The sequence below is a fragment of the Penaeus chinensis genome, chromosome 19, assembly GCF_019202785.1.
Source record: "Penaeus chinensis breed Huanghai No. 1 chromosome 19, ASM1920278v2, whole genome shotgun sequence".
Taxonomy (NCBI): domain Eukaryota; kingdom Metazoa; phylum Arthropoda; class Malacostraca; order Decapoda; family Penaeidae; genus Penaeus; species Penaeus chinensis.
The window spans coordinates 9,834,416-9,857,911 of record NC_061837.1 but is presented as its reverse complement, the minus strand read 5'-3'; the positions used below and the strand labels follow the sequence as shown (position 1 = coordinate 9,857,911).

At 39.8% G+C, this 23,496-nt stretch overlaps 2 protein-coding genes across 11 annotated transcripts in view; one reads left to right on the top strand and one right to left on the bottom strand.

Annotated features, from left to right (window-relative positions):
• LOC125035461 (tudor domain-containing protein 7B-like) overlaps window positions 1-9,758 on the top strand; it is a 36,539-nt gene extending 26,781 nt beyond the window's left edge. For 6 of the 7 annotated variants that reach the window (XM_047627887.1, XM_047627889.1, XM_047627894.1 and 3 more), the window contains 8 exons: window positions 1,712-1,816; window positions 3,789-3,899; window positions 4,184-4,299; window positions 4,432-4,541; window positions 5,642-5,793; window positions 6,021-6,169; window positions 6,816-6,964; window positions 7,751-9,758. In XM_047627887.1, coding sequence (XP_047483843.1) covers window positions 1,712-1,816; window positions 3,789-3,899; window positions 4,184-4,299; window positions 4,432-4,541; window positions 5,642-5,793; window positions 6,021-6,169; window positions 6,816-6,964; window positions 7,751-7,980 — 1,122 coding nt within the window. In that variant the 3' untranslated portion in view covers window positions 7,981-9,758. The remainder of the gene's footprint in view (window positions 1-1,711; window positions 1,817-3,788; window positions 3,900-4,183; window positions 4,300-4,431; window positions 4,542-5,641; window positions 5,794-6,020; window positions 6,170-6,815; window positions 6,965-7,750) is intronic. The other variant, XM_047627890.1, reaches the window with a different exon arrangement.
• A 3,955-nt stretch (window positions 9,759-13,713) lies between these two features.
• The window catches only part of LOC125035474 (solute carrier family 4 member 11-like), a 501,018-nt gene continuing 491,235 nt past the window's right edge, over window positions 13,714-23,496 (bottom strand). For 3 of the 4 annotated variants that reach the window (XM_047627920.1, XM_047627916.1, XM_047627917.1), the window contains 6 exons: window positions 23,402-23,413; window positions 22,488-22,656; window positions 22,037-22,210; window positions 21,266-21,461; window positions 20,492-20,661; window positions 13,714-20,077 (listed from right to left, as the gene is read on the bottom strand). In XM_047627920.1, coding sequence (XP_047483876.1) covers window positions 20,011-20,077; window positions 20,492-20,661; window positions 21,266-21,461; window positions 22,037-22,210; window positions 22,488-22,656; window positions 23,402-23,413 — 788 coding nt within the window. In that variant the 3' untranslated portion in view covers window positions 13,714-20,010. The remainder of the gene's footprint in view (window positions 20,078-20,491; window positions 20,662-21,265; window positions 21,462-22,036; window positions 22,211-22,487; window positions 22,657-23,401; window positions 23,414-23,496) is intronic. The other variant, XM_047627918.1, reaches the window with a different exon arrangement.

Here is a 23,496-nt window from a genome sequence, read left to right as displayed (position 1 = left end):
TGCATACTGAGTATTTCTCTTTTTTTCCTTCAAGCACCACTATACTTTTGCCAATCTCACTGATATTGTGGTCTGTTTGGTATATTAGACTTTTGCTGAAATACATGCATAGATCATACTTTTGAAAGTTTGTAAGTTGTAGGATAATTTTTTCCTTTTTTTTGTATTTAGCATTCTTTAATGTTTAGGCTTGGACAACATCTATGAGCTTATGGACTCGATGTGCATATGGAACTTATGTCTTAGTCGAAATAGGGATTCTGTTTTCTCTAAATATTGCATATGACTTGCTACAGTTATGATTTTCTTATGAACTACAGTGATTTGTCACAATTTTTAATAGTTTTGATTTATACATTTAAATTTTATTTTTTGAACTTTAGGGAGGTTCTTTGGAAAACTATTTTTCCTTTTTTTTTATTTGAATTTCCATGAACTTTTTACATTTTTCTTTAGGATGGCTTGAAATTAGAGCTCATCACTTGTAATTTTGATTAGCAAAAGAAACAAAAAATTAAAAAGACATTTTTGTCACATTTGACAGCTTTAATAGAACACAAACAATGTTGAAAGATGCTATGGTGAGTCACTAAGGCAGAAACCGGGGAAAGAGTTCATCAGTATGTGGCATTTTATGATGAAACTTGTGCCGAAAACATGCTGTTTTGAGGGGGTTGTTAGTTTTATGGACCATTTGAGAATAATATAGGGCACTTTGGCATTAGGATTGATGGGTTTTCCTTGCTTTCCTATCTCACCCTTATGAAACTAAATTAAGTTCTTAAGCTAAATTGAACCTTTTCCACAGGACCTCCTATTTATAGCTTCTTTATATCAATTAGGAATCAAGGTGAATTACTTTTGTACAAAATACAGTAGTAATGTATAGTTTAATAGATTCTAATGATGTAACTATCTGTGTCTCCCAGGTACAGCGTATGGCTCTAATCAATGTTTTTTTCTCACCCAAAATGTCTTTAAAGAACTAGATACTTATTAACAGATAGCATTTTTTATAACTGTCAGTCATGCATGGATTAGAATAGTATCACATATTTGTGTTCGTCCCCCCTCACATGGTATTGTTCTCTACCCTTCTTGTGTCACGGACTCCAGGGTAAGGGACTTCTGCTACCCAACAAGGTACTCTTTCATGTCCATTCTGTGACCATCTGTCCTAACCCAGTATTAGGTGGCAGTAGATTACCAAATTCATTATATGAACAACAAAAACAAAACAAAAACAAAAAAAAAGAGAAGAAAAAACTACATCATCATCAGATTTCTTCTTCATAACAGAAGCATGCTGAAAGTGTTTGTGGAATGTTTATAGAATTTATTAATTGTATTTACAGTTTCCCTGGACTGCATCTGCCTAGTTGGCTTACAATAGTTTTATCATATTTCCATGTGCCAATATCAGACTCCTTTGTTTGTTGCTGCAGTGTATTGGTTAGAGGCATATTACTTTGTCTGCACAGGGCATCAGTGTATGTGTGGAGCCCGGTGCTGATAATGTAATAGTTTACTGCATGATTTGTGTGTGCTGGACACATGTGATGGGCTGTGTGTGTACTCCAGTGCACTTCCTCTTGGTGTTCTGCAGTCATGTATGACCATGCTCTGCAGCAGCAAAGTGGTGTTTGCATATTAGGCCTTAGGTGTGTGGCTGCTTGTGCTCGTCTAACTAACCCCTTAACTCAACTAACAGGTTTTGATGTGGTTTGTGGACTTTGGCAACTCTGACCGAGTGCCGTCCGCCAGCCTAAGGCCGCTGGAAGGTGTCAATGAACGTCTGACCAAAATCCCACATCAGGTAAACAACTGCAAGGGTTTTGATGACTTTTCAAAAATGGTTGTTTATGTCAGACAGTGAACTGATAGGCATGTGGTATGAAAGAGCTAAGGTAAGATGAGGAGGAGGCCTCAACAAACAGAGGAAGGGGAAGGACAGGCAAATGTCCTCTATGCAGAAAAACAAAACTAACATGTGTAAGTGTTATTATTATTATCACAATTATTTTCTTTTGTTATTATTCCTTCAAAGTCACCCATCAGTTTGACCCACAACAATAACACTTGATGATAATCAGATTAAAATTCATGAACTTTTCCTTATTTTCTTAATATCTAGTTCTTTCTGCTTTGTTAAATTAGAATATAGGAAGTAAAGGTACATAGTAATTCTTTCTTTTCTTTTACAGTATTTATGCAAACACTTGTTGGTGTACCACAAATTATGGAATAGCTTTAGTGCAATACAAATTAAAGATTTAGCTGCTTAGCCAGCTTCTTGCTTTTCCTGCTTGCAAAGCAATTATATTTTTCTTTTTTTTTCTTTTTTAATTAGTGGCTGCTGTTTAGGTACAAAAGATTAAGAATAAATTATCGATACAGAGTTCGTACTCATATTTTCCTTTGTTTTTATTTTGTTTTATTTCTTTTCTTGTTGGAGTCTCCCCTTTCTATCTTACATGATTATACTCTTGGAATTTTGCAGTTCAGTTAAAGTGTCATGTAAACTCATTTGCACGCAACATGTTTTGAGTGCATGGTCATGTTATAGCTTGAATATACTGTTGTTCACTGGCTGATAACCAAGAATCGGTATTATCATCACAGACTCTGAAGCAGAGAAGAAGCTAAATATTGTTAAATGGTAATTGTTAACAAACTTTTTTCACATTATTAGAAATACAGCAAACATTGTAGGCATAACAAGAGATGATTCACACTTCATGGTGATTGCATTTTTTTCCCATTACACAACAGAGAAATCTTTCTTGGCCCTCTTAGTTTTGCGTTTTGGAAAGAGGGAAAGTGAAACGAAGGGATGAGGAGAAAAAAATACTTTGTGGCCAAAAGAGAACATTGTACATGTCATTAGTGTGGTGGTGGTTATAAATTTTGGTAAAATTGTGTATTTTTTCAGAACAATCCTTGCTATTGGTACGTACATCATTTATTTTCCTCTTATGATTAACCACCCAATGTTTGTCCTGTGTTTTTTGTTGGTTGAATGTCTCAAAAGTTCTTTTTGTCATGAATGTGGTCTAATATGTAAATATGTAAAAAAAAGAAAAATGTGTACATATATCACATAACAAGACAGGCAGTGATTTATTAAATTAAGTCATTCACTTATTTTTATTTATTTTTAAGTTTTTGACATGAATGCATTACTTGCCTTCTAGATACTAACTTAAGTTTACTTGGTCATAATTTTTTCACTGTTTTGCAAATGGAAAGAAGAATGTCGTAATTATGGCAGTTGTACTTGGAAGATCTGTACAGTGGCACATGAAAAGTTTGCTGATGCCACTCAGGCCAAGAACGAGAATGAGCATATAGAATAACGTTTTTGCACAACAAGCCAGATCAATCGTATTTTTATGATTCAAAACCCCTTGGATCTGGATGATGTGGACATGTTTGTGTGGGCTGTGCATACAAGCAACACAACTGGGAGAGTCACCACTGAAGGAAGACTACTGTTCGGATTTTGGTCTATATGCTTGCCGTGAGACACCGGGTTCCGTGTTGATATCTCCTTAAGAATATAGGAGCCAAGGAACATTTGTATTATGACAGCTAGACAATTTGCTGTGTTTCTGATAAAGTTGGAATATTTTTTTCATATTAGAAAACAAAATATTTGTTTTAAAAATAAATTTTAGATAATTCTTTTTGAAACCTGAATGTAAGTTAGGTTGCTTGTGTTGACACAAGAATTATAATCTAGAAATGAAAATGAAAATTCTTGGTCGCTAACACTTTCAACTCTTTAGGCCCTCTTATGTCGCCTGCACAATGTACCATCTGCTGGCTTGGAATGGACTGAACGTGCTTGTCACCGATTAATGGAGCTGTTGCCGGAGGACTCGCCTCTGCTTCTAAAGGTTTGTATTTTGTATCAGTTCAGGTGTACATCAGCATTTGTTAGCAACTTACTGGTTGTAATCTTAAATGTCATGTAATATGACTGATGTTAGCTTATTAAGTTTATTTTCAAGGTTCTTTTTTAGCTTACAGTGTGTAAATATGCGTAAATTGTGGTTTACAGCAAGCAAGAAATAAAGAATAGGAGTTACTGTTCTTTCAAGAGTAACAAGGGTACCATTCTCCCGAGAGTTTTTCTGTGCTAGAATTGCATTTATTTTATTTTATTCCCATCACTCTACAGGTGCAAGCTGTTAAAAGTAATGGTCCTCCATTGGTTGAGCTATTCAAGCGTTTACAGCCTCAGAATGAGTTGGTGTCCATAAATGCTACACTCAGCATAGACAACAGTCTCTTCAGGTATGATATTTGAATTTTTATTTACTACATCATTAGGCCTTGTCTTGTAAAGTGAAAAAAAAAAAAAACATACATTAATGGTATTAGTAAAGTCATAGATATTACAGAGATGTATATTTATCTTTCATTTAGAAATGATGGTGATAGCAATAACAATAGCGTCAACAAGGAGGTGGTCCTTTCCCCTTCACGAACAAGATCACGGCGTTCTTCTACAAACAGTCAAACTTCCAGCAGCTCTGGTGAGTGATTTCAATGGGAAGGGGTAAACTCTCTGTGCCTCTGAGAAAATGGAGCCAATTCTGGTCAGAGAACTGTTCCTCTCTGGCTCCCTGAGTTTGGTTTGATTTGAGTCCAGATTCAGAGGTTAAGCCTTATTACACTAGGACTTAGGTTCTAAAAGACACACTAGATAGCATGGGAAAGTCACACGCTGTGGATCCTCCTGCAGAGATGCAGCTTTCCAAAACTTGCTGAAAGTGATTTAATCAAACTTTTTTTTGGCCAAGTGTGATTTAGGAGGCCCTAGATGGATAGAGTTAAAAGTTGGTGAATTGCTAATAAAGATAGCAAATGCCTTTTGTCCTTTTTCTGTAATTTGTTAACCTGGTTGCTTTAGAGCAATCACATGGCCCAAAATATGGGCATTAGGCTTACATGAGCTCCCACTCTGACAGGTGTGTGGCTTATAGGAAAGGTGCATGCAAACACTTGTGTGTGGACAAGATTCTATGCCTCCAATGCCTTTGCAATGGTATTTTCTCTTTTTAAGCATAAAGGTTTTTAGCTTATTTGCCCTTTTCCAATGTCCATACTTGTCATTTGATATACTTTGGCCAGATGGTAATAGACTCTCTTCCTTGCACATATTCCATATCATCTTTCTCAGTAGTCCATAACTCAGTACAAGAATGATAATAATAAGGAACAGGTTGTGTTTTTTTTTTTATTATTATTTTTTTTTTTTGGTGATATTCAAATTTCTGTAATACAACCTGTGCCTCTGGTCACAGTGGGCCAGGAATAGTACGTTGAGCATGTAAAAGGCATCTTCCTTGGAGCCTAGGAGTTTATTGATGGAAATAATGCACATTTTGACTTTTATTTGACAAGAATGAAGTGTATTAGCATGCATCACTACCCACAGTGCTATTGTCTGGTTCATGGCAGGGATCTTGAGATATCTACTTATCAAGCTGGAGGAGTGCTCATGATGGGATTTAGACGCCTATTGGAGTCAGTGAATTTTTCACCTTGATGAAACACTGCCTGGTATGATAGTTAAAGAGCAGAAGGTGTAATAACATTGCCTTATTTCAACTCACTTGATTTTTCCCAATAGGTCTGAACTCGGGCCCATCATCTATGAACAGTTATTATGAATCGACCCCAACTTCACCCCGTCCTGGGGCACTGATTCCTATGGAGGTGCCTCGTGTTGGGGAATACTTCGATGTTTATGTAACTTATGCTGCTAGCCCATCAAACTTTGCTGTAAGTTGGGTTCAAATTCAGTACTTATAGCATTCACATGACAATTTTACTAAATTGCTTACCATTGAAAAATCACTACTAGAATTTCAGGGAGGAGTGTAGGAAATTGATACTGTTTTCTTATTTTTGATGGTATTAGGTTCTTGATGAGTCTGATTTATTTTAAAAGTAACTTTATATAATGCATTGTCAAATATTTAACTGATTGCTAATTGTATTAATTACAGGTTCAGTCCTGGAAGATGACCAAGAAATTGTCTGCCTTGATGTCTAAGATGCATGTGTACTACAACAATGCTAACAATCTTCAGACACTAGATGAACTTCAGGCTGGAGGCTTCTATGCAGTCAAGCACAGTGATGATTCTTGGTACAGGTATGCAAGGAGGTTCATTGTTAATCCATCACAGCAGGGTAACACAAATCCCTGAGTATGATATACTTTGGCGATTTCTGGCAATGGCCAGACACTGGGCGTAGGGGTCCGCCACATCAAGTGGAACTTTCCACTCCACGTGCTCTGGTGCGTCACTGCAGGCGTACTCCGCAGACCAAGCGGTTTGTTATGATGCTAGTACATGTGACCCGTCTGAATTGGGTTAATGGGGAAAGATCAGGAGTGGCTTCATGTGAATGGTGTGTGAAAGGAAATGAGTAACAGACAGAAAGGAGGTAGAGTTAGAGACTGGAAGAGTAGGAAGGGTACAGTAAAGTTGAAATCAAGGTACTTATAAGACAGCAAATAGGATTCTGTCTCTATGAAAATCCTAGTTGGCAACTGCTGAATTAAGCCATACCTCGTAGCCATCATTTATTGCATTTATTTTTTGTTTATTATTATTATTATTATTTTTTACCATTGTCATCTTTGAACCGTTTTCAAGGATAGTATGTGAGGAAAAAAAATATCATGATGTATATAGCATATATTAACAAAGAATAAGGATTGCAGCATAAGAATCAGGTTTGAACAATTTCATGGGGAGAAACGGAACACTTGACATTTGATTTTCTCCATGCAGAGCGCAGGTGAGCATGCATCAAGGTGACATAGTATCAGGATTGTTTGTTGACTATGGGGACTGCTTCATAGTGACACGAGACAGTGTCCAGCCACTCCCCACTGCTTTCCATGCTCTTCCATACCAAGCAATCAAGGCAAAACTCAGTGGTAAGTGTGAAGTTGCCATTTCTGTAATTGTGTGATATGTTTGTCTCATTTATTTCTTCCTTTGCACACAAGGTCTCCTCACTCCTACTACTCGCTTCTCCTCTTATTCGTATTCCTCTTCTTCTCTGTCTCATTTATCTGCTGTCATCTCTCCCTCCCACCTCCTCATCTACCATCTTCCTCCTCCTTGTCTGCCATCTTTGTCCTCTTCTTCCCCTCCTCCTCCTCCTCCCTTCTTTTTCTCCTTCTCCCTTCCTCCCTCTCCTTCTCCTCCTTTCTTTTCCTCCCTTCTTCCTCCTCCCTTCTTTTTCTCCTTTCCTCCTCCTCCCTTCTTTTCCTCCCTTCCTCCTCCTCCCTTCTTTTTCTCCTTTCCTCCTCCTCCCTTCTTTTTCTCCCTTCCTCCTCTTCCCCCCCTTCCCCTTCCCTGTTCCTCCCTCCCCATTCCCCTTCCTCCTTTTCTTCCCCCCTTCCCCTATCCTCCCCCTCCCCCTCCCCCTCCCCCTCCCCCTCCCCCTCCTCCCCCTTTCTCATCCTCACCCTTCCTCCTCCTCACCCTTATCCTTGTCCTCCTCATCTTCATCTTTATCCTTATCATTATCTTTGTCCTTATCCTCATCTTTTATCTTCTTCCTCCTCCTTATCCTTATCCTTATCCTTATCCTTATCCTCCTCCAAGCCATGACTAACTTTATTTTCATTCCAATGCTTTCAGCATTTTTTAGTTTTTTCTTGAGAGACATCCATCTTATTTGACTAATATATACAACACAATTTGATTATTTGCAGGCATATCAGCGGCAAACCTAGACTGGACCCCAGAGGACTGTTGCCGCTTCCAGGAGCTTGTTGAGTACCGGGAGTTTGTCTCGATTGTGGCAAACATTGAATCCGCAAATGACAGTGATGGCTATATAATCTCGCTTAGACTTATTAACACATCAGACCCCAAACTTGATGTATACATTGATCAGATTTTGGTGGATGAGGGGAGAGCAGTGAGACAGCATGTGCAGTAGGTTATTTTGGCATTGAATTGCTTTTGTTTACATTGTATTTGCATGTGTATTTAGAAGGTAAAGCTATGCACAGGAAGTATGCAAATTGTTTCAAGGGTCTAAAATAGACACTTGAAAGAGATTGTTTATGCAGCTAAGTTAAAGTTTGTGAAAGGTTTGCTGAAATGTAGTTTCAACTTTATTAGCTGTATAAGTATATTTTTTCTTGGGCTTTTCACCCCTTGTCTTTTTGGTATAATCATGCAGAATTGAGAAAGAAATGCATATTACTAAATTGTTTATTTGTAAGCATCATAGGTTTGGAACTGTTTGTTATTTATCTTGTACAGTTTGCTTGTGTGATGTCTTACGTTAGTTTGCTTACGAGATATCCTAATGTATGCTTAAAACACCTACTGTCTTGGAAAAAAATCATGAAAAAAATAATAACCAATATAAAGGAATATAACCATAGTTTCACTGAGCAGCTTTAAGCATAAATTTTAGCATTTCTTACATGTATATAATCTAAAGAGATAAGACCATGTGCTGTCTCCCGTTCAGTAAAATGGAGATCAAGTTAGATCTGTAAGTCCCCACCTTATCTGAACAATGTATTTGTGTATTGTTGCAAATTTCAGTAAGACTTGTCATTGTTTTTTATATATTGTAGCAAGGCTTATTGAAATGCTGATGAGAGCTTTAAGCTGGAAAAAGCCATCACCAATATATCTGTGATTGTTCCGTTCTTCCCAGTATTGTTCTAGCAGCTCTTTGTAGGAGACTGTTCTTGTTTGTAGACATGGTCTTCTCTGCAGAATTTCAAAGTGGAGACGATATTGTGCTGTTTTTTATTTTATATCTTAAATAAGTTATAGTTTCTTTCTTGGAAAATTTACTCATTACTTGCCTTCCCCCTAGTAAGCAAGCAAGCAAGCAAACAAGCAAGCATGATGTACTGTAAGAGAACCTCAGATATGGTGCAAGGGGGACCATAATATGGGCTGCTTGGGCTCAACTTGTTTATTGGCATCTAGATGTAGATTGCCCCATAACAGTTCTGACAATAAAACCTCCAAAAAAAAACGTGTAAAAACAAAACTTTAAAAAACTTACAAAAAAATAATAAATAAATAAAAAAATGATACCAAAAACAAAGGGAACGATCTAATATTCAAACATGATTGCATTATTGTATGGCTTTCTACTTACCATATTCTTTTTTCCAACCTCATAAAAAAAATATAACTAGTTTGACCTAGTCATTGCATCCCCAGGTTACTTTCCAGGACAGAAGCCAGATGTGTTTCAACTTAATTATACAAAGGGACACATTGGGCCATTAAACCAAGCCGTATTGGTTGCCAGAGTTTAATGTAGACTGGAGTGAGTCTATTTGGGATCACAGCCCTTTTATTTTCGAAATGATCCGTAATTTATTTAAAAGTTTATATGTATTTGGGATGAAATATATGCGAGATAACAAAAAAAAAGCTACTTTAGTTACAGACTTATTCACCAAAGAGTTTTCATTTTATCTTATTTTCTGTTGTTTCTCAGGACAGAATAACAGTTTCTTGTTTATCTGTGTTCTCTATAAATGTGTAAGGATGTAAGTACGCTTAAACACTAAATATCTTATTTTACCTCAGTATTCCTTTGTAATATTAACCCATGAAAATCCAGGTGGTTGGAAAGTATTATATTGTGTTTGGAGATTAGATTCATTTGTTTATGCAACCATATGTTTATTTTATACCAATCAATATGGAAAACCATAATAAAGCTAAAAGAAAACATCAAGTTGTTTTCCTTTCCTAAGTAAATACGAGTTAATTGTTGACTTTCCTTGGTATATAATATCTAAACTGTTTTTTGACAGATCTATTCTTGCTCATACTTGCCTCCATACTACTAAGCAACTCTTATCCTTTCTTGATATTTTTGAGTTTTCTTTATATAAATTATATTTTATACAACACAAATTTTGTATTGAAAACTGTCAGAGTAACAAAGAAAACAAAGTGCTTTCTATAAGACTATAATAAGACTGTGGTAGTTTATTACTGAACTTGTTGAGCTAGAAGAAAATGCAAAATAGACACTTTATGGTTCTCCAAGAAACAAAGAACCAAGTTCAATGCAAAGATTGTTAGCAATTATTAAACTATAACTTCACACATTGCAGTTTATAAATAAAATCCCATTAATATTTGATAGGTTTAATGAAAAAGGCAATATGAATTCATGTAAATTTTGCATTATTTTCGTTATTATCGTATTATCCCCTTCCCTTTTCTTTCTCTTCATACCCTTATCTTCACTTATCCTAATATTTAACGTATTTTTACGTTTTTCGCCAGAAAACTATAATACTATATTTTTTGTTTAATGACGATTGTCTGCCGCGTAAACATCTAAGGTCATTAGCGGCGTATACAAAACATAGCGAGAGGGTAGGGCTTGGGGGGCAAAGCTTCCATGTAAAATTTTTGGTTCAGTAAGGCAATGTTTGAGTCCTTCCAGAATGGTCAATAGTCAAAACGGACGAATGTACCAGGCATCAAAGGTTACACAGCATTATGGTAAAGTATTGTGGCGAAATTGGTAAATATGAGCTAACGATTTGGATAAGTGGACAGAAGGGGATGAAGAAGAAAAAGAAAAGGAAAGAGGGGGAAGAAAAGACCCTGCTAAATAAATTGAGAGGGTCAGTCTCCGCCTCCCAAACTCCTCACGGCAACAACGAGCAAGGGATTGGGGGTTATACTTGGGGATTTCAATGAAGGTAAATTTTATATATAATCAGAGATATATATCGGGGAAAATACCGAAAGGCTAATTGTAAAATTATTCATTTAGATGCCCTCAAAACTGTCGCACAGAGCTGTTCATGTATTAGTGGAGCGGTAATTAGAAAATTAAGTGCGCCGGACTTGAAATATATTAACGCTTCTGTCATTTGATTAGAACAAAATGGACATCTCGATAATATAGCGTATTTTACTTTTAGCCAATCTGTTTTAATGTCATTTTAACACATTGCCTGTATAAGAAGGACCACCATTTATGTAGCTAGTTGTATTGGGTGCCAAATATTTCGCTGAATATTGATACCCGAAATGGATTTGTCCTGTAAAGACGCTTCATGATATAGCCCCAGAGGTATCGAATTTCTCGATTTTGCACGAGTTACAAGAACAACATTTTTGGATAAGTGGAGCTATTTATTGCCAAGCTCCTGATTTTGACTTTATATGTTGCCTCTAAATGTTAAAATCAAGTTTGGCCATGGGCGAGGTATTCGACTATTTGTAAAAGAAGGAAGATCATAAGTATAAAGCACATAAAAAAACGCACCCGTAAAACACACGCACACGTGCCTGACCGGAATTCGTCTCGAATACGTACTTAACAGTCATCTTATTAACTGTGCTGTATAGTTTTTTATTATCATTTGTTACCTAATAGGTTATTACTAAAGTTATTAAACTAACTCGAATTATTTCGCATCACTAAATTGACAATTATTCTTATAACTATCGACGATTTGTTGCTTGCCAGGAATTGGTTATGAAGTTAAATGAAATTTAAAAATAGATGAAATCAAATGTTTGAATGATAATAAAGCAAAATAGAATGAAATAAACCCATTTTAAAATAAAATCAAATTTATAAAAAAAAAATATATATATATAATCAAATATATGAAGAAAAAAAAGTTGCATAAAATAATAAAATCAAATAATAAAATGTAATAATGAAAGAATACGATAAAAATAAAAAAAAACTAAACAAAAAAACAATGAAGCAGTGAAAGGAAACGATTAAATAAAACAGTGAAACAGTTTACAGAAGTTGATGACGACGATGACAATGTTGATGAAAGTGATAATGACTATGATGATAGTGATAATGACGACGGCGACGACGATGATGATGACAGCGATGATGATGACTACGATGATGATTAAAATTAAAAATAGGAAAAGAATGGTAATAAAACAAAATAAAATAAAAAGTTAAAAAATAATAATGACGATGACGATGACGACGACGATGATGATGATGATGATGACGATGACGATGACGATATTATTATTGATAATAATAACGATAACGAAAACGATAAAGAAGATAAAGATAAAGATAGGTAAAAATAGAGATAAAGATATGAAATTGTAATAACGATAATGACTGCTAACACTAACGCTAATGTCAATGTTGATAATAATAACAATTATAACGATGATTATAATAATGAAATTATGAATCATTTTTTTTTAAATAACGAATTCAATTAAACAATTAAATTAAAAAGTATAAAAAATAATCAAAACAGAATAATAAAATAAATGATAACAATTGAATTCATGAGAAAAAAATAAGTAATGGTAACAGTAAAAATAAAAACAACAATAATATAAATAATGATGGTGATGATAATAATGATACTAACGACAGCAATGAAAATAATAATAATAATAATAATAATAATAATAATAATAATAATAATAATAAAAATAATAACAATAACACTAATGATAATTATAACACTAATAATCATCACCATAATGACTAATAATGACATAATGACACCATAACAACAAAATTAATAATGACAATAGCAACAATAGTAATAACATGAAATAAATAATTAAATATTGGTGAATCTTAGGTATATAGCAAGGGCATAGAACGCCTTGCATACCGGTTAAAGAACTGTATAAACATCAGACTAATGTGCAATCGACGTTCAATGTGGCTCGCGATGTCAAGAGGTCGAAATACACTGATCTAAGACTAAAGGCCTTTTTAGTAAAATGCGGGAAGCTCAACGCGTTAGTCTTTTCTCAACATCACCCAGTCAGACGTCATTATTTTCAAAGATCTTTGATAAAATCATCTTTTATGGTATGATCATGGATTGTCTTTATTAAATATATTCCCTAATGTATCACAAACATTTCGATCTGTGTGTTGAAAATCTAACGCGCTGGGACTTACCGTTGAAATTCTCTCTCATTTCATACTTTCTACTACACAATTCAGTTTATTTTCCAGGCAATGTCGACCAACGCAAGTCTTACCCTCTCTTTCCTTTATCTTAACCGTAGCAGTCATTAGAGCAAATAGAATTTTCCTACATCCTCTACACCAAAGACTACGACAGTCTAATGAACTAGAATGTATACTTCAATATGCTGTCTAGTACCCAATGTCACTTTGTGTTCAGTGGTTTCAAGTAAGGCATTATGGAACGTAAAAATACACGCCTTGTGTACTGGTAGTTAGTCGTAGAGAAAGAACCGAGTTATTAAATGCTTAAAAGTTTAGATATGCGCCGGATATCATAATAATAGATCCCCTGATTATAGTGCTGAGCTCTTCGGTATCTTTTCGAAATGGAAACGTGCTTCAGGAATTTCTCCGATGCTATAAGATTATCTAATCTGTTACGGACCTGTATCTTATGTAGATTACCCTGTCCTTACCTCTGCGTGTTCTTGCCTGCCAATACCCATGTCTTCAGAGCCACTCGTTATTCGGTGGGGCTGCGGCTTCAGTTTGGTAAATTTCCAGAATTAGTAATGTTAATTTCTTAAGTATTTAACAAACAATTCTTACTGGATAAGGGGAATGGGTGTAGCCATAAAAAAACTCCAGTATTTGGTATTATAACAATCTACTTCAAGTAGTTGGTTTTCCATTACACAAGCTTTTCACTTCCCTGTCGGCATAGAAAAGACTCCGTTCGTGTAAAACTTTTATTTCACACTTTGTACATAAGAACAATATATTTTGATAACAATATTCATGTATAATAATGCGGGGTGGTTCAGGACTGCTACAAACGAGAAGCAGATCTCCGTCCTGCCGCACGACCATATGTTCCAGCTTGTCTCACACAGTTGTTGTTGGTGAGGTTGATGACGTAACCTCTCACTGCGGCATCAAGGGGTGTCCTGTATGATTACGTCACTAACATTTTTGAGCTATATTCTTTAGAATATGGATTATTATTTATCATTTTCACTAGGTTTTGAATTTAAGTGACCAACCTGCATTTTTGATTTACTTGAAGTGCACTTTTATTACATGCAAGGGGGAATACTTACATTAATGATTTGTCTTAATGGTAAATAATATGTAGTATAAAATACTGTGATTTGATTGAAATCTGATTATCATTTACACCATTATAAACACTGTGCTTATGGCAGGGATAACAGACATAGAAGGTTTAGCTAATGATAAATCATTGCAGCAATTCAAGTTTCTAAATCACACTTACACAGTTACTCTTATTACTTTAGGAATGCTGAGAACAGGGAGGATAAAATTCACTCTACCTATTAGAACAATGCATAGTAAATAACTCTCAACAATTCAAATGTAACGGTAAGTAGAAAGTTAAGTTTTGATTATATTTGATAATTATTTGATTTATATGAATCTTGTCACAGAGGAGGACTTATACTATTCATATGCAGACTCTCATAGAATAATACTGTATTACAGATCTATCAACAGAGATGCGAACTGTGGAGGAGGGGGTTAAGAGCTGTTAAGATCTCGTCAACATCAGCGGCGCAGGAAGGAGACGCTGTCAGGGGTGTCGCTGAGCAGTTCTGTCCCACACCACAACAACCATCGTCCTGGCACGCCCACACGCAGACACAAGGGCATGGGTGAATAGTCCTGCACCCACAGCAGTAACTGACAACGTCTAGACTATGGAGTTGCAGAGTGACCGGGTGTGTGTGAGTGTCTGTCGGCGTGAGCGTGGCGGGAGCACTGACCTGTTAGTAACAATATAGACAAGGAGAAAACGTAGGCGAGAAAAAAGTTGCCGCAGCCTTGACCACATTCTAAAAGTGTGTTGTCCTCTGCTCCGCTGCTTCCTCTGCTGCGTAAGTCGGCCTTGCTGGTCCTGAGAGTCACCCGGGGCTTGACGTGTACCCGCTCACAGACGGCGTGGTTGGATTCCGCGCTAAACTTGCTCCTTCATTCGAACCACGGACCAAGCAATTAGACTTGCGTGTTTTTTTTTATTAACACTGGTTAATGCCATCACTAGATTATTTTTCATAAAGTTTTTGTGACGACATTAACATCAGCGTTGTACAATTAGGACACGGTCAGGACAGCAAGAAAATTGGCCAGCGCCCAAGGTCCCGGTCCTCGCCGTCCCCGTCCGCACAAGGTCCCGGCTCCCGGCCCACGATGTCCTTCCCTCGTTTCATGTGCACATGCCTTTGCAAGGTCAGACTTTCATTGTTCACAACCGTAGCACATGTTCACACTGCTTTAACTTCATCTCCGCGGTGCGGCGATCGCGCAGGTCGCAGTGGCGGACATCGTGTGGACGAACAAGGGGGCACGGGACGGCGCGGGATGCCCGGGCACAGGCCAGTGATGGAGGGCTGGGTCGAGTTGGTAGTTAGTTCAGGAGCCTGCCTGACTAGTCTACGTGTTAGAAAAAGTGAAGATACAGAATGGTCGCTCGCACGCACGGGAACCCACATGTCCAGGTGCCATTTGGGGGCTGTGAGACAGTACAGTACTCAGCAGGTATTTCGGCACAATCGCTGCATCGGGAATTAAAATCAGATCAAAGTTAATCACAAAATTCATCTAGTGGTATGAATGAACGTTTTCGTCTCTGAAGTACACTGTAATCATCTTTACGAGGAAAGATGGTCGTGAGGACTGTACTGTCAGCAGAACATTTACAGCCCTTCGTTCTCAAGCTGCAGGTGATCTGCCAGCCAGTGAAGGAGTGTGTATGTGTGCAACTTATCTCTCTCTCTAATGTGTTATGATAACCAACAAGACACAATTTCTTCTTTTATCTAGTAACTGTTATACGTACATGGCACAGACCGCAGACGCCCGCGATCTCCATTCGTCGGCGTGTTCCGTGCACAGGGTCGCTGGGTCACACCAGGCTGGTCGTGCCTTTGCGAGCGACCAAGATAGTAATGTGATTATAAAGAGTCTTGGTTCAGAGTGGCTACACGGGTGGTGAATATAATAACAGACGGCTGCATAACCAATAGCAGGTAAAAAATAACAATGTTTACAAACATCATCTCCTTCACACGGTTCTTAGGCTGCCATTTACTCAGTCGGTATTAACTTAGCAACAAAAATCATACACATTTTAGGTCTGCTCAAAGAAAAACTGTATAATCACAAAACTAGAGCCTATTTATCAAATATACTGTATAATGCTCTATGATAATATTAACTATGATATATTTCAACACTGGCTATGAAACTAAACTCTGGAGTTATGCAGACTGGGTTTGTACACACAGTTATTGACATTATTGTCGGGGCCATGACGGGTCATGACAGGTCCATGACATTATCATGGAATGTCAAGACAGGCCATGACAGTACCATAACAGGTCATGACAGGTCCATGACATGTCATGATGGGGCTATGCCAGGTCATGAAAGTCATAACACTTCATAGCAAGGCCATGACTGAGTTATGACAAGTCATGAAGAGCCATGACAAAGCCATGCCAAGTCATGACGGGGCCATGAAGCCACCAGTAACAACGCTACAGTGGCGGGCGGGGAAGGTGGGGCACAGCAGGGCACAGCAGGGCATGGCAGGCACTGCCGCAACTACAGCCTACAGCGTACGGCCTCACGCTCACACCTTCCCCGCGCGACACCACGCCCAGTCTCGCTCCTCAACTTTACACACTTTTACCTATGCAAAAATACATTTTTATTTGCTGAAAACCCCCTGAGTGGGATCAGCAGCGTAATGTTAGAGGCTGGAATATGTCAAGCTACATGGAACCAGCTGCAGTAACTCATGGCGAGCGTGGGACACTCCAGGCGGTCTTTCATCCAATATAAATGTAGCTTGGCATATGCAAACTAGTCGGGGTTGATTGCTTTATCATGGCCGTACTTACACGAGGCTTCACAAGCCACAACCCTAAGTGTACACGGGTCACCCATGAGGCCAGCCCGTAGGCCCAGCTGGAGTTCACACATACTCACGTGTGCGTATATGAAGGTGCGTCTAGATGTATTACCGTGGGACCCATGCTGCCCACCCATTGCTTGGTCGACACGGGTGGAGAGAGGGGTACCAGGCCTACACACTGTCTCATGGCAGAGGGGAACGCAAGGAAGAGGGGAGGACCATTATGATAATGGGCGAGAATGAAAGAATAGGGCACGGAAGGATATAGGAGTCACGACGGAGGAAGAGGAAGGGGAAGGGGAAAGGGAGGGGGAAGATAGGACGAGGTGAGAGTGTCACATATGCATGTCAGAGGGAAAGCATGTTATAGGCAACATGCACGTGTGGTGTGTTGAGGCATTGTGGTGCAGTGAAGCAGAGTGTAGACTGTGTCGTGAGGTGATGCTTTGTAGTGCAGTGACGCACTGTCTAATATGGTGAGACAGTGTAGTGCAGTAACTCGCTGTGAGGCAGTGCCAAGTGTGGTATTGCTGTGTAGAAACATGTCATCTGTGTTCTTTATGTGTGTGACAAGACGTGTCAGAACTTTCACATGTGTAAGAAGTTCAACAAAACTGAAATGTTATGTACCACTAACTGTACACGTGGTATATAATGGTCTTGCATACCTACAGTGTAAATGTGTGTGGTTGTTTAATTCATGAGCGGATCTGATCCGCGAGGCGTGTGGTAGAGCTATATATGACTAAGAGGCATTATTTAATGCTGGTGTACACTGTGCTGTCAAGAATATCAGGTTGTATTCCAATCCTAAGCTATCAAAGACAGTGCATTGGTGACGACACATTCAAAGCAGGGAAATGGAGCGTGTTACCAATGTAACTAGAAAATAAGCCTAATTCAACTTAAAAAGTACGTTAGATCTAATTAGTATTCCTGGACTATATGTAATAATGTTAACTCAAGTGTGTGATATATAATGCACAAAAAAGTGCGAATATAAGATTACACTTTACCACCATTTAAACTAAACTACTAAAACACTCAAAGAACGATTTTCCTTTGAGGAAAATAAAACTAGTTGGCGACTGCTGTCCCAACCTAAGACTTTACACAAGATGTGCAAATTTCCAGAAGGGTCAAACCTCTACATGAGGAGAAATAAGAAAGAGTAAAGAAAGAAGGGAAGCAAGAAAAAGAAAATCAAGCCACGAGAAGCGAGAAAATAAAGACAAAGATAACACAGGATATCGGTGACAGTAATGAACAAAGGCTAAACAAGACACTTGAAAGACATGTACAGTCATCCTGTAGTACGAAAAAAACAACAAGGAACAGTGTTCAACAGAGATGGAGAAGTGGGAACTCTAAGTGCGTGTTCTTGGTATACAGAAAGGTTTATGTAAATGAGGAAAATGTAGAAGAGTTATGTGATCTGCCTGAAGGAACAAAAGGAGTGTGGAGGATGTACAGAGCTATTTTTCATGTTCTTATATGCATGGCTAGCACTGGTTCTGGGAGCATGTACGGGAGGATAGTTTGTATGGGGGGACAGTGTGGCGTACAGCATAAGTAGGGGTTGCATGTAGTGTGCAGGATTTACGTGTACAGGTGATGTAATATGTGGGAAATGTAGCATGTGAGGAAGGTATCATGTAATCTGGTAACACTGGGATGACAGGACACATCACTCGAAGTGAGACGTACCCAAGACGAGTGAAGGGAGAGCGGGAATATGACATAATCCAAAAAAGGGAAACAATTAAAACAAAATCGGAAAATGGGACAATGAAACCAATAAAACAAGTGAGGACGAGGGAGAGGGCATAATAAAACCGAAGAAAGGGCTAGAAGTATTGAGCAGATGGAAGAGGGTGGGGGCGCCCCCCACTGTGTGCCGGGGCTACATCACAGGTATGGCATAACTTCTCACAGTTGCGTCATAGCTATGTCATAGTCGAGGCTCAACACATTTAGCAGGATCCATGGGATCTAGACTTTACGCGAGCAACCTGCAGGAGCCCGTGATCATCTTAGCTAGTACTGTACAGAGAGCAAGCAGGGAGGCTGCCTACTCCGGGGGGAGGGGGGGGCCGCTTTGGCACTCAGGGAGGGCATCGGGTGTCAGGAGAAACTGGCGAAGGAGTGTCACTGGGTAGGGGTGCCGGGGTTATGGTGTGAGTGTGGGCAGGGAGGGAGGGGAGGGAGGGGGGAGGTAGGAAGAAGTGGTCAGAGGGCGCACAGACCAGCGAGTCTCGAGAGGCTCCTGGCTTCAACAGTCCCAGGTGGTGGATCCCAGCTTCAACATTCCTAGAATGGTGAAGCCCTTTACTTCAATGGTGCTGGGTTAATGGGGTGCCCATGGCTTCACCAGTCCCGGGATATGGAACCTTAAGCTTTAACAGTGCCGGGTGGTGGGCCCAAAGGCTTCGATATTCCCGGGTTGATGGGGCCCCTGGCTTCAACAGCGACACGTTCGGGCGCTGCGCACACGTCTGAAACCCAACCCCTACTGCTACCTGCATAACAAGCCTCGCACGCAGTGGCTGCAGGCGGAAGTGTGAGTCCCCCTCACACAGCGGCAGCAACCCGAAGTGAGGCCGTAATATGTTTGTGCGCATTACTAGTACACTTGTAAGTCTCAAGAAGAGTTTATCCATATTATTTGCATGAATAATCCACTCTGCAATAGCACAAGGTCACCCGCCATGCCCAGGAGAGAAAGGTAGATTGCATCCGGTCTTGCGGACAGCGTGGGTGGCCTCGCGTGCGTCGAGTGGCTCATGTGTCAGTTTTGCATATTTATTACGCCCGCGCCTCAGCGTAGGCTTCTCTTGTCCACCAGTCACACCACATAAAAGTCTTCATAAAACTTAGTATCTACGGAAACAGGCTATGCATTGCGTACAAACTGTATTATGCACTAGTGAGCTACACCCAAAGACTACTATGTCCGCTAACCACGTAATGATTGTATCTGGAGAACACGTCATATAGCTTTCAGACGCCTTCACGTTTGGATTATATTCCTCGCCGGTGAAGTTGCAAGAACCGGAGATGTTGGGACGCGAGGAGGCGAGAGTCGCTCAGCCCGGCTACTGGTGCTCCCCGTCCAGGGCGGCCAAGTACTTGTCCTCGATGACCATGGGGACCAGGCGGTGCCTGGAACCAAGGCCGAGGTTAGACTCATCAAATGTGCAATGAGTACTTTTAAAGAGCTGTGGACGTCATTGGTAAATATGTATACTAGTAACAAGGTGCTAATCCTGAATGACTGTGTCCTGAAACTTGCATACTTGTTACTTATACAGCGCCAACACTATTATCACTGTTTCTTTTCAGATATAGCTATTGACTCTACGATTGTAACATTCAATAAATACATGATCATGCTTCTGTTGTTATTGTCAGGAGTAGAGGAGTCATACCCACTGTAATACATACATATAACCTACTAAAAAAAAAAAAAAAAAAAAAACAGAGGCAATGCAGCTCACTATCTCCGCCAGGCTGTTTATTGATCTGAAAATGAATATCAAAAGGAGTCACCAGCATACCCGCTGCCCCCTTCCTCACCTGATGGGCATGAGGAGCAGCAGCGCCACGGGGAACATCATCTTCATGTACGGCCAAGGAGCGAAGCCTAAGGAGCACATGACGAGGAGTTGGATCACCTGAAGGAGCGTGAACTTGTGGATCTTCCGCTGCGGAACTCGCCGGATGTAGTGGTTGGGGGGGTACGCGGCCTGGGGAGAAAGGGGCATGAGGAGAGCGGAAAGCCAGTGGTCTGAGGCTCAGCTAGTTTTTGTTATAGTCTGCGTCGTGTTTTGGCTTCGGGTGTTCTTAAGTGCTTCTGAAGCTGTGAATCGGATACAGGCTCATGGTGGGCTTTGAGGAAACCAGGGAATACTTTAAGGGAAGTAAACAATCTGGTTTTGTTTTTTCTTTGGTCAAAGTCATTTCATGGAAATAGGCTTATGGTGTGAAACTAATTTTCATTAGAATTGCCTCTCTTGATTAAATAGTCAAGTCATTTATTTTTATCTAATTACTTAACATAAGATCAGGTTAAAGTCAACTGCCTCTCTTATGATTTATGAATATCAAGTCAGTCATCTATCTATTTTATGCAAATATGTATTGCATGTAATTTGTTCGAACGTAATTAATGACTGAACAAATAAAAATACACTGAAGACTTGTCTTAGAAACGCAATTCCCACAAAGAGAAATGGTTAATAATGCAACTATATTAACGAATGCATGAACTGCCATACCACAAGACACTGGCACCCCGGGCCTCATCAGTGCCACGGGGCCTTATTCACGGCACCACCACAGCCCGCTTACCTGTTCCATGAAGAGCAGAGTGATCCTCTCAAACATCTGGTTCCCGTTGAGTGCCGTGACGGCCATGTAGAGGAAGAGGCCGTCCAGCACCGCCGTGGGGATGTAGGCGAGGGGATACGGCAGCAGGAAGATGGACAGGCCGATCAGGATGTTGGAGAAGAGCCCCGTGAGGCGCGTCTCTCGGACCTTGACGATGCTGCGGGGAGATGGTTAGCGGTCTTTTAGAGATCGGATCCGTTATCTCGCGGTCTGTTCGGGGGGGATTTCCCGGTAATTGATCCCTTAGATTGGCAGAGTCGATTGGCGGGAGAGGTTTTTGAATATCCGCCGAGAGTTTTATTTGGATTATATTCTTTTCCCTTCGATGTGGTGCGGGGAAGAGCATGAATGGAAACGCGGACAGATAAATATCAAGAACAAAATGAAGTATGGAAGGAGAGAGTGATAAATGGTGGAATGGGTGAAGGGAAAGAAAGAGCGAGCGACACTTATAAATAAGTAGATGGGAGGGAAGAGAAAGAGGAAGAACCGTTACAAAGAAAATAGCGAAGGCACAACTAACAGGAGAGAGCGAGAAAAGAGAGAGAAAACAGAAAGGAAGCAGAAATATTACGAACGAGAGAACAAGAAAACTAAAACTAAGAAAAACCGAAAGAAAGAAAAAAAGAAGGAAAAAGAGAGAAGAAAAAACAAGCAAGCAAGCAAGAAAGAAAAAGAAAAAAACAAAAAAGCAAGACAGACGAAAGAGAGAGAGAAACGCCAGCGGCTCACATTTCGTAGACGTGTCCCTGCTCCACGCGCTCCTCCACGTCGGCGAGGGAGCGCACGTGCAGCGGCGAGTGGGGCAAGCACGCGTGCATCCACGGCAACCCGAAGATGGACAGGAACCCGTTCATCAGCGCCACCACCAGCAGGTCCAGGTGGTACGCCGGTCCCTTCCTCAGCCTGGGGGAAGGAAGGAAATAATTGATACATAGAAAGAGATAATATCGAAGAAAATGAAATCAGAAGAGACGGGAATATGACAATATATATATATATATATATATATGTATATATGTATATATATATATATATATATATATATTTATATACACATACATACATATATATACAGACCTGCACATATACACATACATGCATATATACATACATACATATACACACACTAGAAAATCAAATCAAACTCCAAACAGGCAAATGCAAATGTAAACAGACTTACTTATTGCAAGGATTGTTGACCATGGCTGAGCCGATGTTCTGGTCCATGAAGAACAGCATGGAGAGCGAGAAGCCGAGGCCCATGCACGCGAACACGGCGGGGACGGGCAGGCTGTAGAGCGGCGCCAACTTGAACACGTCGTAGGAATCGTCGTAGCGGAAGTGTTCCACTGGAGAACGCGAAAAGGGGGTCAGTTTGCTCTTTCCAGATTGGGGATAATGCTATCTATTTATCTAACTATTTTTTTTTTTTTTTTTTTTGGGGGGGGGGTCATCCTATGTTGCTTTTTAAGTGGAATTAGAGAAAAGGGCGTGGTTATTCTGGCAGCTTGTGGGGAAAAGAAAACAGTTTAGGAATCATGGAAATGCTATCAAATAATTGCTAATTATATGAATAATTTTGCGACATGTGTCGATTCTCAACACTTTCATATCACTACAAACAAAGTAATGAAACTAAACTAAATTAATAAAACAACATATGAGACGAAGAAAAAATGATAAACTAAAATGAAACTAAAATGAAACTAAAAGTAAAAAAGAACAAAACTAAAAACGACAACGACAGCGACGGCAGGCTCCATGGGCGGCCATGTTGTCCTCTCAGCGCCTCATGGAAGTGTTAATGTCTAGTCTGCATTACGTAGCATAACATGGCCCCGCCCACGCCACGCCCACACCCCGCCTAGTCCCTCGCCGAGCCCCGCCCACTCTCACACAACTCAGGTGAGCTGCGGGAGAGGCATGCGAGGCGGAGATGGGCCAGGTGTAGGGGCAGGGGAGGGGGCGTGGTGTGGGCGAGGGGCACGCAATCGCTAGGGAATCAGCAGCGGTGTAGGAGGCTGGCGTGGAAACCGTCGTGGGCTGGACGGCACGCCCACGCGCCCACGGGTGAAGCCTAATGCCAGAACTTACTCTCATTCTTAACTGAAACAAAAGGAAAATACGAACGAAAATGAGAAAATGACACGTGACTTTGTGACACTGGGGGACAAAACAAAACGAAAAAA